The 14,551-nt window shown below is 40.5% G+C and overlaps 2 protein-coding genes across 3 annotated transcripts in view; one reads left to right on the top strand and one right to left on the bottom strand.

The window, feature by feature from the left end:
• The window catches only part of glis1b (GLIS family zinc finger 1b), an 81,108-nt gene extending 74,256 nt beyond the window's left edge, over positions 1-6,852 (bottom strand). For both annotated transcript variants that reach the window (XM_032524798.1, XM_032524799.1), the window contains exons 1-2: positions 6,698-6,852; positions 6,216-6,542 (exon numbers count right to left, since the gene is read on the bottom strand). In XM_032524798.1, the coding sequence (XP_032380689.1) occupies positions 6,216-6,495 (280 nt within the window). In that variant the 5' untranslated portion in view covers positions 6,496-6,542; positions 6,698-6,852. The remainder of the gene's footprint in view (positions 1-6,215; positions 6,543-6,697) is intronic.
• Positions 6,853-11,622: 4,770 nt separating this feature from the next.
• dio1 (iodothyronine deiodinase 1) lies at positions 11,623-14,021 on the top strand. The gene is made up of 4 exons (XM_032526844.1): positions 11,623-12,029; positions 12,168-12,311; positions 12,709-12,908; positions 13,229-14,021. Exons 1-4 carry the CDS (start codon positions 11,693-11,695, stop codon positions 13,292-13,294), a joined length of 747 nt encoding a protein of 248 aa, XP_032382735.1. The 5' UTR covers positions 11,623-11,692; the 3' UTR covers positions 13,295-14,021.
• The last annotated feature ends 530 nt before the right edge of the window (positions 14,022-14,551 follow it).

Genomic DNA, 14,551 nt, shown 5'->3' with positions numbered 1-14,551 from the left:
CTGCCCTTTCACACACAAACAATCTGTGTTCTTGCAGCTTGTTTAGGGAGGTCAGTGAAGCCCTGATCCTAATGGCTACATCTCTCTACGGCCATCTCTCTCTCTCTCTTTCAGTCTCTCTCTCCAGCTGACAGCTGCAAGGGCCCAGTCAGCTCTGGCAGAGGCAGCGCAGCGGCGGACGGCCGTCTTAACTGCCACAGTAAGAGTGGAGCGGATTTTTCTTTGATGAAACACAGCAGCATCGAGCCAAGAACAGCATGTGGCACAGCCGAGATGTAAATCAAAAACCCACCCGTGTGCTAAGTCATACACAGAGAGGTCTGCGAGAGGAGTCACTGTTGTCTGAAAATGCATGAGTAATACAGACTCGATAGACATGTGGTCAGCCGTGGCATGTCTGTCCAGGCGAAGAGAATCCCAGAAAGGTCTCTTTATCTGTGCTACAAATAGTTAAAAAGGTAAAACCAATCTGGTCTGATTCACAATAAGCTGGCAGCTTTTTTCCCCTCATCAGCAAAAGCGTGGTGTGTGAAACTTGTGTGAGTACTTCTCAAGGCAAGGTTTAGACTAAAAATACATTTTTATGATGACATATCTGAGCCAACTCTGCAGCTTTTTCTTGATTAAACTGAGGCCCGGAGCACATTTCTTCTGGTATTCCAGTGATATTTCGACACTTACTTGAACCAGATCATATTTTTGCAGTGAGACTGGTTGGATTCATTGGCGAAATGAAAGTCAGAATTCCTTTGGTTACAACGAGATGCAATAGTCATACCACACTGGTCACACAAGAATGAGAACATTTGACCTGACCGACAGACTGTGGAGAAGGAAAAGGACAGCAGTGAACTAAAAATGTATGTTTTGTGTCTCTTTGTTTGTGGTGCATGCTCATGTTCATTTTGCAACTAGAGGACTAATCAGAAGATACTTGGGCAGAAACAGTCACAAACTCCCATAAATCTCCTTCTTTCTCTTTGAATCCAACTTCAGTCAAGGTGATGCAACACTCATCTCTTCCTCTACCACTTATCTCCCGTTTCCACAAACGTCATGTGTATTCCCAGCCAAGTTTGATTGAGGTGATTCAGCCAAGCAGATGCCAGACCAGGGGTGTTCTCTCACTCTCCCTCTCTAGTGGCTGTGACTCAGGAAGCACTCTCATTCCATTACCCAGCATTCCATCCTTAGCATCTCAGCCAGACAGAGGTTTACGGGAATACCGCTACAGAATCATCACCGGGCCTCCAGCTTATGAATCAATGGAATATGCTGCAAACATTACACCCAGCAAAGCCCTTGCCAGGTAGCACCCTTGCATTTGCCCATAACTCACCGCTGAGCTCATACAGGACGCAAAAGACGTGGGCCGAGACGCTCTCTTTGGATCATTGGAATGTACTGACTGGTGAGAAAATTTGTGAGAACGATTATACCATCATTCGTATCGCAAGTTTTCTATCAGCATACCGCATGATTTAGAGGCACAAATGCAGAAAGAGACAATGTGTCGTTGTTTGTTTGTTAGTTCCTGTTGACAAATTCAATTCTAATTCTATTCTATGTAAAATACCACTGGGTGTAAACTGACACGTAATACATATAGATGTACCATATGTAATCTCTTCACAATATGGTAAAGAAAAAGAATTCTCAGTTAATCATGGCAATGAAACTAAGTGAAGCACAAGTTCAACCAAAGGTCACACCTCTTTTAGCAACAGTGACAGCAAAATGTTTCCTCTGAGGGTTGATCGGTCTTTCACAACATCTGGGAGGAATAGCTGCTATAACCTTCCATCGCTGCTACAGTCTTTTGGCATATTGACCAACAGTAGTGTGGAGATCATCAGTTACTCTGTCAGACTCCAACTGAACGTTATCAACAGATATTTTGATGCTCAAGTTGACTTATTCTCTTTTCCAGAGAAAAGATCCAGAGAGGCAGTAGGGATTCAGTGTCTTACAATTCAGCAAGACATTTTTTTTTTTTTTTAAAGAAATGAGTATAACGTTATAATGGAACTTTTTAAGGACAAATTAAAATGGGAAAGTGGCACAAAACCGCCATTTTAGAACGCTTGCGTCTTGGGAGGATTTGGATACCGGCCATTATTTTTCAGCTTTGGTAGAGTATAATTAAAAATACAATAATGCAGAATTTTAAGAAAGAAGAAAATATTTGGTTTGGGCATGTTCTACCCAAAACACACACACACACACACACACACACACAACAACACACACACACACACACACACACACACACACACACACACACACACAGTGCCCCTAATCTAAACTGTGGTCAAAATTCACACCTAAATATTTGCACTGCACCACCTGCTCGATCACTTGCCCCTGACGATCCATCTATCCATTAGGAATACATTTTCTAAAGAGTGAGGATCTAGTACCATTTGGTGTTTTAGGCATTAAACAAGAAGTTGCCAAAGCACTACTACTACTCAACTTAACAAACTCTTGAATCATTGACACAACTTTCTCACAAGTCAAAACCAAAAGCAAATACTGAGATCCAAGATGAAGAAATAACAATCTGATCTATCCACACATCAAAACCGAAGTAAAGGAATTATAAGCCTGGAGTCCAAGGTAATTTAAGAAATTTGAAACAGCTGAAGCAAACATTTTTCCAGAATTATAGCTGTGAAACATTTTATGTGACACAAATCTCAAGATTTACCTAAATGAAAGTCTCTGAACAACAACCCGACAAGGCAATGGAACACACAGGATGCTTTAACACCAGTTCTCTTGTTGGTTAGGCTGAGCGCCATATTTTTGAGTACTTTGATGATGAATGATGAAGTATATTTTTGGGACATTTCTATTATCAGTTATTTTTCTATATCAAGAGTTTTTTTATGAAGAGAACATTTTGCTTTCAAAGTAATGAAGAAATCAGTCCCACAGAGAAAATACGAACGTGAATGCCAACTCCTTCCATAAAGAATAATAATAAACAAACCACATAGTTTGATTACAATAAGCGACTTCACAGAAAGCCCTTAATGTGTTTCTCTGTGAACACACAAGCTACTGGTAAGCTGCCATTAAGTGTCTGACACAGCGGAGGCTCGAAGCGGGGCTGTAATGGTCGGTTGTTTCTCATAACAGTCAGATTATCGCCCTGCAGTCTGACGTCTACAAATGCTACTGGGGAAAACACAGGAAACTAAGTCATTTTGAAGAAATCTAACGTTGGTGCCAATGTCACTACACCTCAAGAAAGTGAGTGTGTGAATACACATATGTGAGTGTGAGTATGTCAATGTTTGGCATGCGTGTGTGCGTGTGTGTGTGTGTGTGTGTGTGTGTGTGTGTGTGTTTGAGTGTGGGTTGTGTGCTCTTGCATACAGGTGTGCATACTGCATGTATAAATACTGTATGTACAGTTTTATAATAAACATGTCACGGTGATGTGTGTTGGCAAAAGAAAACAAGGAATGGTAATAGACAAGGATTAAATCCAAATATCCATTACTCATCTCTTTGCAGGCTGAATCAACAGACAGACCTCTGCATTTATGTGAGAGAGGGAGTTTGGGACTCCAGCACACTCCTCTAACTCAAACATTTTTCTCAAATAAGCTCAGACACTCTGCAGCTTCGTCTCGGGCCAGGAGAAACTTTAGTAAGGTATCCAATGATGCTAGAGTACACACACCATTCAAACTTGATATTCTTCTTCAAGAGGGCTCAAGTGTTTTTCTTTGCAAGCTAAATATTTTCTTTGATGGTGGCCGCTAATATTTATAGCACAGTGGGGTCGTATAGTGTAAGGATGATAATCAGCCGCTGTTCCGCTCATGAAGAGCAAAACACTTGGTATCCGGACCTACGCACCAGGTGTGGCATAAGTCACTGCAATTTGTACTTTATTCAACTTCATGTAAATAAACATTACAAAAAATAGTCTTTGGATTTATGCTGACAACATGGCGAGGTTGAACAGATACTGCAAGTTTGGACTAAATGTTAAGTTATTTTTTCATTCAGGATACCTGGCCCATAAAAAACAAATCCAAGTCTGTAAAAAGTCTACTCATACAATTGCACTTCAGCATTGTAACTTTTTCCTTAATTAACAAGCAAGCTTTCTCACTCACTGTCAATCTTTCACTCGCTTACTCAATTTGACTCTTGGACACAAATATGGATGCACACGAACTGACATGAAGAATTAACAAACAGCGTAGATTTGCATTTTTGTGAGTAATTAGGAAATCAACGGAGGAGCACTGAACACAAATGTCCCAGATTACACACTGCAGCTTCCCTCACAGAAAACTCCTCCAGGATTCGATGAAACATCAGCAGTGCACTATATTTTATCACCTCTACTACTGAGTAATTGTTCAGATTTTGCAATCACTGGGTGCACAGTTAAAGGTTAGAAATCTCCAGTCTGAGGTAAGTTCCTCCTCCAGTGTCTCACTTCCATCAGGCTACACATTACAGTCTGTGTTTGCTCACAGATTTCTTTCAGTATAAATCTAAAGTAATGGTTGAGGATGCAGTTTAAATTTCCAGCTGTGTCCCCAAATGGGAGTATGTAATACGATCAGCCTGAAATGAGGCATGATACAAAAGACTGATGAGTACTGAAATCACTTTCATACTCCATGCCTACCATAAGAGACTATAAAACACAAAATGTCTACAGTACAGCGCTTATTCATATAGATAGCAACATTAGGAGTACACGATGACCTGAATAAAAAATTGTATTAATTAATTAGTACTGTCAAATATAATAGGAAAATGTATTACTGCCAAATCGTGAATATGCATTATGTTTGGATGTGTAGTTGAATGTCTATGTGCTTCAGCAAGTAGATATCGGGTTGCAGTTTTAGCACTTTGAAAAGAAGGCGGAAAACTATTTTAATTCATAAACCCACAAGATAATGAAACTATTAAAATGTCACTCAACTGCCTCACAGTCAGAACCAAATACACAGATATGTGTCTGCTTCAATGTTAATGTGCTCAACATAATCCACAAACGCATAACACATCTTGCATTCCCACAATTTACGGGAAGTTAGTTCAAAAGCGTTGCAAAGACAATGAGACGATTCATTCTGGTCGGGGATGCTGGGGATGGAGGGCTGAGGGCACAACTGGGCTCCAAGGGAACTCATAAATGCTGAGACACATTCAGCAGACATATGGTTTGTGTTTAGCAAGAAGAAACAATAATCAAATCCGCTGATCCCCTTCTAGCTGCAAGGATGATTGCTAATAAAAAAGTCTGTTCCGTCTAATCATAATTTAGGATGGGTCTGTAATTACCTCCGCCCTCTCACAACAACACTCTGTCTAAACAGGATGGAGCAGGCTTGTACAGAGACGCAAAGCCCAGTTTCCACTCTGGATGCTATCTGTGTGACAGGGCTCATTTCATCTGTGTAATTGTTTTAAAGTTTACGCTTTTCACCACCAAGTCAAAGTTTATAATCCTTTTTTTTTTCTAATTCAAATATGAATTGTGAGCCATTTGAGCATTTAGAGTTAATCATATTCAGGATTAATATTGTTCTATTGTTCTAAATTTGACGGAAAACAGAAGAAAAATGTGTTTTTTTTAAATTAATTATTCTTTAAATATTGTCAAAAATTCAAGTTGCCAAGTTTTCCATATTTAACTAAATGAGACAACTTCACACTAATCAGGTGGGCTGAATGCTCCATGCCTTACTAACATACTTAGGAAATGCACACTTGCTTGGCAGTTACTCCACATACTGTACATTACTTCACATGGCCTTCGTGTGCAACAGAGACTTTGATTCTGGTGTTATTTATGAATTGGCCGAGGATCCAAGTGAGCTCTGGATTTAATTAACAGACCTAATCCACAACTGCAACACAAATACACAGCACAGCTGCTTCAAAGGATGCTCTTGGGAAGCCATATGGAAGCAACAATATTTTGGATGATGGCTTTTATCTCAAATAACCTAGAAACTGCTAATTCGTCAAATTGGCAAGACTGACACGGCTGCTGTTTGACTGCATTTGTCGTTGTTTACCTTATAATTTGATTTAAGGATAGAATTAGGCATTGCTGCATTGCTCCAATGTATCCAGTGTGCTTGGAAATCACTTAACTAGCTTTATAACACCCAAACACTTCAACAGCATCAATTAAAGAAGACATTCGGGGCTAAAGGAGTCTTTACCTTGCACGGGTGGAAGAGAGAGGCACGAGCGCGAAGATTTGGCAGCCAGATGCGCCTTTTCTTCGGATGCACCGAGACTCTTTGGGCTGGCGCGGTTCATTTGACTCAGGGTGTCATGGGAAGTCCGGCAAATCTGCGATCCAAAACCAGCGCTCCCGGCCCGCCGCGTACAGATGTCCGCCTTGCTGCCGTACACGGAGAGCGACAAGCCGGGGAAGTCTGTAAAAGTTGGGGTCTGACAGTGGCTGACCATCCCGAACAGCGCTGAGGGGTTCTGCATCGATGACTCGGCTTTCCCATGCAGTGTGCGGCTGCTGCTCACATTACCTGCGCACGCGAAAAGAAAAATGACTAAATCACTGCAAACTTCATCAACGCGAAGACGGGTTGTCTTCCTCGTGCAATGCATTCACTTTAACATAGAATCAAAAAAAAAAAAAACGAAAACAGCGATTAAACTTCACGGATTTGAAAACACCTACCTCATTCAATTAGCCAACGAGGAACAGAAAAAAATGGAATTGCGCACATTCAGCATGTTTATCAAACTGAAGTGGAGAGCATCTGTAAGCCTGATCGATACCATCATCTCAGTGCGGATCTGTCATCAGCATCCCATGCGTCTCTCTCTCTCTCTCTCTCTCTCTCTCTCTCTCTCTCTCTCTCTCTCTCTCTCTCTCTCTCTCTCTCTCTCTATCTCTGATTGGCACCCGGGATTCAGAAGCACCAATGGAGACTGTGTCCGTGTTTCTGTGGGAGGATAAGATGGATCGAGACTGCTGTAGGCAAGCTCCGATGGAAGTTTTCGAGAGCTACAGCATGCGCGTGCTGATACTTGGCATGTAGCCTATCGCGAGTTACCCAGTCTTCAACGTCTGATGTAGGCCTAAAACATGTAGGCTACTATTAAAGTTGAACAGATCCTTTAACAACGGTGTTCTCCAAGCTTTGGTAGCCTAGTAGGCCTACGCCCGCGGTGCGTTATGATCAGATCAGCCATCGCTCTGCTCCGTTTTAAAACATGTAGGCTATTATCAAAAATGTACTATTATATACTAAATATACTAGGCTATAATTTAGCTGAAATTAAGAAGTATCCCAATGTAAAGCGCATCACATTTCTTTCTGGACGTTTATGTAATTAATTTAATTAATTTGATTTCCAGTCTGGTCAACGAAGGCTACCGAGAGTTTGATGACAATTGCGCACAGGTGCAGGCCTTTAAGTCTACTTAAGAAAACTGGGATGGGAATTCATAGGCCCACAGCAGATTGTTGACATCATTTAGGTTCATGTGTTTTTCAAAATTAGTCTAACATTTCTCCTATTAACGTGGATGTAAATGTGAACGGAACTATTGGAAATCACACATTGAGGTGCATTTTGTTCAGCATGCTGCTGTTTTGTTTGAGCCAGGCCTACCTACATTAATTACATTGTATTTACATTATTCTCTGGATCATGGTTCATAAAAAAATATCCAAACGATTAGGCCTACCTGATATCTTTGGAATATGGTTTAATTGAACTTACTTAAAAATAAAGAATTACATAGAGTTATCTGACAGGTCTCGCCAACGTCCATGCGCGTGAAGTTGTTATTTTCTGTGACAAACCCAGAGCTGGTTCTTCTAGAACAGTGTTCATGTGGGAACTGCTATTCTACAGCGCCACCAAGTGGCCTTTCTGTGGAAAGTAATCCTGAAGGTCAGCGCTGACACCGTCAGTAACATTTAAGGTATGATTATCAGTGTGCAAAATACAAGCGGGTTGGTGGAAAAGCGGTCGAGTTAAAGTTTATAAATGTTCCGTAAAGGGTGTTGTGCTGCGCCAAATGGTTCTGTGCAATAGATCTGGGCTTTAAAAACGCGGAAATGCAGGACGGTTATGTGATGCTGCCTTTGCGTGCTGTTGGAAATATGAGTCCCCGTGAATGAACACGTACGACAGAAAGATAAAGTGAGAGTGATAACGCACTTATTGACGGTTTAAGGTTCAATGGTTATGATGTGTTCTTTTGAGCATTTATACACCTAGCTGTTCATTCACTGTAACTCTGTAACTCTTTACCATGCTGTTTCATTTTCAGTAAATAAGTTTGAAAACCACATGAAACATATCTTATTCATTGTATTACTCTCCATTCTGCTGTTAAGATAGGCTACTTATGTCATTTCTAAAACAAAATGCAAAAAATAGGTGTCTGGTTTAATGTAATCTTAGATTCTGACATCAACACTTTTACATCTTTACGTCCTACCATCTGCTGGGTCTCTAAACACCGCCACTACTGAAGTGATGGGGAACTGATAACAGATCAGTTAAAAAAAAACCAATGTATGGAATAGGCTACAAGAAGTAAGTTATTATTTAATTGTTATTGTATGCTTTGATAAATCTTGAAATATTAGGCTACTCTGTGACTCCCCAGTCCTGTAGTTTTAGAAATCATAGCCTTTTCCATAAGCCTAGTTCACACACTGTCACATGCAATTACAGATTTTGTTTTTTTTTCCACATAGAGCCAACAACGAAAATGAATGCATAGAATCCACATCTTATACTTTCAAGAGATTAAATAGCTGTGATTGAAGATTGCCTGCATGTTACATCTCCTCTACTTCACCTACCTGGTAGTAGGCAACTTGGGTTAAGGAACATCGGCAGATTGATTATCACAGTTTCTCCCACTCTCTGCATTGGAGTGCACAAACTATCAAGTACAGTACACACATTTGAATACAATATTTTTAATAACAGAAACCAATAGGGACCTGGGGCAGTTACCTGCGGAAGGGAGGAAAGTCAAGGAGAGAGGAGTACAAAAGGGAAATATAGTCCGTGTCCATTATAGATTACATAGGCCTTGTGATAAACTGTTGGAATTTATTTTTTTATTTTCTTCTGAACGCACAATAAATGTGGGAACTGAGTGAGGAATAGGATTCTTTGCATTTAGATGTTTTATCACAGAGTATTTATGAAACCCGTTACCAAAATAGTCATCTATTATAGTCAAATGGATGGAATTATTGTCATGATGTCGTCCCCCTCTTATTGTCACCTGCACAATTATTGTATAAGATTCAGAAATTAAATCACTTTATTGTATATCCTGTGTCGTCATCTGCTTTTGGGTCCAACCTCCAGTGCCGTCCCATTACAATAATAGTGAATAATTGAGTCCCCTTTTTTGTTCAGACCCCCTGGGACCCCTCAAGGACCCCTGGGGGTACCCGGACCCCACTTTGGGAACCACTAGCTAGATCGCCCAATGGACACCTGTTTCTGAGAATAAAAATGATTCCGCAAGCCACATCCATCACTGGGGATAACTATGGTGAACAAGGTGTGCCACCAGACCAAAATCTTCTTAATCTCTTAATTTTAAAATTAATTTAAATACCCATACTTATTCATAGTCATGGAATGTGCCAGATTTTAGTTTCATTACTAACATAAAGTGCAGTTATGCATTAGAGCTCAGCAGTAAACTAGCCTGGTGGAGGCCTGAACGTTAACTTTAGAGTAGTGAATGTAGACCCTCTATCGAAGTCCCGCCCATACACGCCCGACAACTGGCAAGTCACAGCTGTCAATCATGACGTTTCCTCCCATGTCCTATCAGAAAAATAAACCCTTGAACAAACAGTGTAATAGGAACTACCAACCGTTTGACAGAAACAATCTTTCGGAATTGTTTTTTTTTCTTCCATTTCTTAGTTTAATAACACAGATTCTCAATAACTGTATAACTGCCTTTAATAATAATAACGGGCCCCATTCGCTAAATGGGGGGGGGGTATGACGTTTACTGTAGCCTTCCACCAGGGGGCGAATTAAATGTTTCAGCTGTCAATCCATCCACACTAGAAACATCTTTAACACTTTACAACAGGGGTCTCAAACTCAATTTACTTGGGGGCCGCTGGAAGTAGAGTCTGGGTTTAGCTGGGCCGCATCAAGTATTCCAAAAAAACCCTCTATTTCTTCAAAAAAGGGCACGGAACTGCCGGTGCTTTAAACCCCTAGATCTGATATGGTTGGTGCATTTCACAAACACAGACATCACATTGTCAAACCTCAGGCATTTGCAACAGAGGGTACTTAGCTAGCTTGACAACGGTTACGCCGCTGTCACGAGACTACGGTAGCCCATAAGTGACATGCGCAATGACAAAAAGTTTCAGAACGCGCGGGCCGCACTAACACTTAACTTTGATGTCAAGTAGGGGGCCACAAAATATCATCCCGCGGGCCGCAATTGGCCCCCGGGCCGCGAGTTTGAGACCCATGCTTTACAATAAGGTACATAAAAATGTAAGTAGCCTAGGAACGAATGAGGAACGAATGGTTTGTTAATGATTAGTTTCTGATTGAATGATTGAAGCACTAATTTTGTTTTTTGTAACTATTTGTTACTGGTAAACAGTAGCTGGTGTTCAATGAATGAGTATCCATAACCATTTGTTAGGCTACTCATTCATGCAACAGTGGCCTAGCTACCAGTCTGTTAAATGAATGAGTCAATCAGTAACAAATCATTAACCCTCTTGTTGTTTTTGGGTCAAATTTGACCCCTTTCCAAAAAAGTTTCTATGTCAGAAATTTGTGTTTCTTTAAAAAAAAAAAAAATTCTAGGTAACGTGGATGGTTCCCAACCATGCTCCTCACAAGTTAAATAAATAATCCGTTCTCTATTTTCATTGAATTTGGGTGTTTCTTGTCAATTTTACAGCAGATGGAGAAAAAAACAAAAGAACTTTAAAAAAAAAAAAGCTTTAACATTTTTGGAAAAACCCACAAAAAATTCAAAAGGCTCAGAAAAAGTGGACAAAAGTGACAAAATCAATGGGGGAAAGCAACAAAAGGGTTACAAAAAGATGACTATAACCTTGATAAAAGGGTTTTCATTTTAAATTTTGCCTCAGAAAAAGTAAAATTTCCAAGTCGGGAGAAGACAACCATTCGTTCCTCATTTGTTCCACAGTAATAAGCCTAGACCTACATGATTGTAAAGTGTTACCGAAATATAACCAAAAGCCCCTAAGGTTTGTGTATGAAACCTAGAAATAATATACGTGGCCTTCGGGTGTCACAAATTTAATGTGATTCCACCTCTAACAAGCAAGATAAACATGTCCATGGAAATCAAACGCCTTTTTTTGGCATGGACATGATGCATGGTTAGTTCTCTGCTACGGACAAAACGTCCTAAAGGAAGACCTCTGAAGTATCATCGTTTCCAACAGTAGCCTAATGCCATGTCTGATGGAAACGTCAACATCCATGTAGCCTACATGCATCACAAAGGATCCGTGTTTACTGGCGACCTACAAAGTACGAGCTCTCAAAAGGGGCCTTGAAGGCAGCTATCTTCAAACGTTAGCCGAGTGGGCGGCAACCGACAACATTCAGATCACCGAGGCGCTGTGAAGTCCCCTCGCCATTGGGAGTTCACCATCAAGGAGAAAACATGTCTCTGCAAAGACTGATGGTCTATTTGTCGACAACATGCATGTTTTTCTATATGATAGGAATCAATCTCCTAATCTCGATTATGCAATACATTTCACCAAATCTCACCAAGACGATCATCCTCAAAATGAATGAAAAGACCACCATGACTCAGAATCCCAACTTTAAGTATGAAGATTGGGGTCAGACATTCGCTTCCTTCAACTTCTTAAAAACCGTCTCTCATCACCTGTGGCTGTCTCTCGGACAAGAGGCGTTTATGGGAGGAGACGCTCCGGACACGTCTGTGTTCAACATGGAGGGAAAGAAAACAAGTGTTCACAAGTACATGACAGGTGCGTGATGAGATTCAAGTCTCTGTTTCTCTCTCTCTCTCTCTCTCTCTCTCTCTCTCTCTCTCTCTCTCTCTCTCTCTCTCTCTCTCTCTCTCTCTCTCTCCTCTCTAATTTGGAGCTGTTGTATTTTCTCTGCAGACACCAGACCGCTGGTGTTGAGTTTTGGAAGTTGCACCTGACCCCCGTTTATGTACAAACTTGAGGAGTTCAAGCAACTCGTCAAGGACTTCAGCGATGTTGCTGACTTTCTTGTGATCTACATCGCCGAGGCACATGCAACAGGTGAGAGAAAGGTAAAGGCCTTATCACCATCAAATGTATTGGTGCAGGAGAAACCATGCATCCAAAATCTGTAAGTGGAAAGGCAGGCAAACTTTTCTGAAAGACTTAAAAGTGCACATTGTGCAAAAATAAACCCTTACTAGTTTTGAAGATGGATGTGTACCTTGAAAGTACTTGGTTTTCCTTACCCTTGAAAGTACAGAATAGTCTATTGGCCATTACCATTTTAGTCTACATCCTCATGGGGGAAAAAAAACCTGCAGTGGAGGATTTTTAATGCAGCAATTCAATTATTTCATGATCACTTCACTTAACGTGATGATGAGGCAATACAATACACACTTTTTTGTCAAGTATTCTTTAATCGATGTGATCACATTCTTTATGTCTGTGTCAGACGGTTGGGCCTTTACCAACAACTTTGACATCAACCAACACCGGAGCCTGGAGGACAGGCTGTCTGCCGCACAGATCTTGGTTCAAAAGGAGCCCCAGTGTCCCGTGGTTGTGGATGAAATGAATAATGTCTCTGCCATAAAGTATGGTGCTCTGCCTGAGAGGCTTTATGTGCTGCAGGCTGGGAAAGTTGTCTACAAGGTGAGATCTGTGCACCACTTTCACTAAGACAAATTCCTGTACTTTTTTTTGTGATTGAAGAGTTTCAAGGGACATGTTATTTCCCCCTGCAGTCTAATAGATATATATACAGTATATATATATATATATATATATATATATATATATATATATATATATATATATATATACCAGCATCGTGGGTGTAAAGGTCCCAATGCTATCTGCACTCACGCTATCTCATAGGAGTTGCAGCCACAAAATCTTGAAACAATTCATTAATTCTTAATGTAGAATTACACATTAAGTGTCAGTAACATTCCTCTCTTTGTGTTCTCTAGGGGGGCAAGGGGCCTATGGGCTACCATCCTATGGAGGTACGTTTGTTACTAGAGAAAATAAAATAAGGTTGATTCAAGTCAAGGCATGTATTAGCCATCCGACCAGTCTTATGTACTATATACGTAGGTGTGTGTGTGTGTCTCTTTGTTCAGCATGAGATGGGGTTGTCAGCATTGTAACCAACCCCTCCAAACTTGTTCTTATAATTGCTTCCGGGCACTCCTGTACTTAAAAACTGTCAGTCTCTAAACTTGAGCTCGCCTCTCTGTGTTTCTCAATGACGGCTGCAGTTTATACTGTTGGCTTCTGTAGCCAGATAAAGTGAGACACAGAGAGACACTCCAGGCAAGAGTTTTTGTTTGAGGTATCACATGATGTACAGTAGACGTCCTCTAAATGTTCTTAATTCCAAAGTTTAAAAGACCTTAAGATTTAAATGTCCCATGTTAAAAAATGTCTTTTTTTGTCATTATAAGGCAGGTTAAGGTGCTATATTAATACGGTGCCTTTAAACAGATTTCACTGAGGTTGTATCTTATATGACGATGTGACAAATAAAATCGATTGGCTGATTGCTCCACGGTGATTCACAGAAGACTGCTTTATATATGATGATTACAGTGCAAACCTCTGGTAACTGTAATTTGATGGATTACTCAAAGGAAGACCTTCTCTGAATTATGTAGGAGCATTTGTGATTAGACACATTCAATGTATAATGACCATCTGTATCGCTTTTGAATGTTGCATTGTAGTATAATAAAGAATAACCTGGGAAGACTCGGGCTTAAAGTTCCCAATTTAAATGCAAAATATGACCTAAAATGTGTTGCACTTCATCTATTCACTTTCTTTGTTCATTAACATTGATGAGCACAGTTGTTGCCCTCACATGGACTTGCTAAAATTAAAATGCATCAGAACTGTAAGCCATTGTTTGAAACACATCTGTAGTTGGCTTGTCGCTTCTCTGAGTCGCTGTGACTCATCCTCTTCCAACCCAACCCATTAAGACAAAACAAGATAGCCTTTCATTTTTACATCATGTTTCTGTTAAGATAATGGCTGCATGTCTTTAATGTTGACGCACACGGCAGTGGGACACCACATGACAATCTGCCTGTTGTTTGCTGTCTTGTCTGGATGTGATAAATAGTAAACCCACTGTACTGTAGGTGGATCATGCCAAGTTCAACAAAGCAAGCAAAGCAAAGCAAACACACAAACACACACACACACACGGGAGTTGTGTGTGGCATTAAAGCCTTGATATGAGTTAATACCTAACTGTCTAATCTTTGCCCAGCTATTGATTTGAGATT

This window comes from Etheostoma spectabile, chromosome 9 (genome assembly GCF_008692095.1).
Source record: "Etheostoma spectabile isolate EspeVRDwgs_2016 chromosome 9, UIUC_Espe_1.0, whole genome shotgun sequence".
NCBI lineage: Eukaryota > Metazoa > Chordata > Actinopteri > Perciformes > Percidae > Etheostoma > Etheostoma spectabile.
Note: the sequence above shows the minus strand (reverse complement) of the source record. Positions and strands in the feature narration are given on the sequence as shown.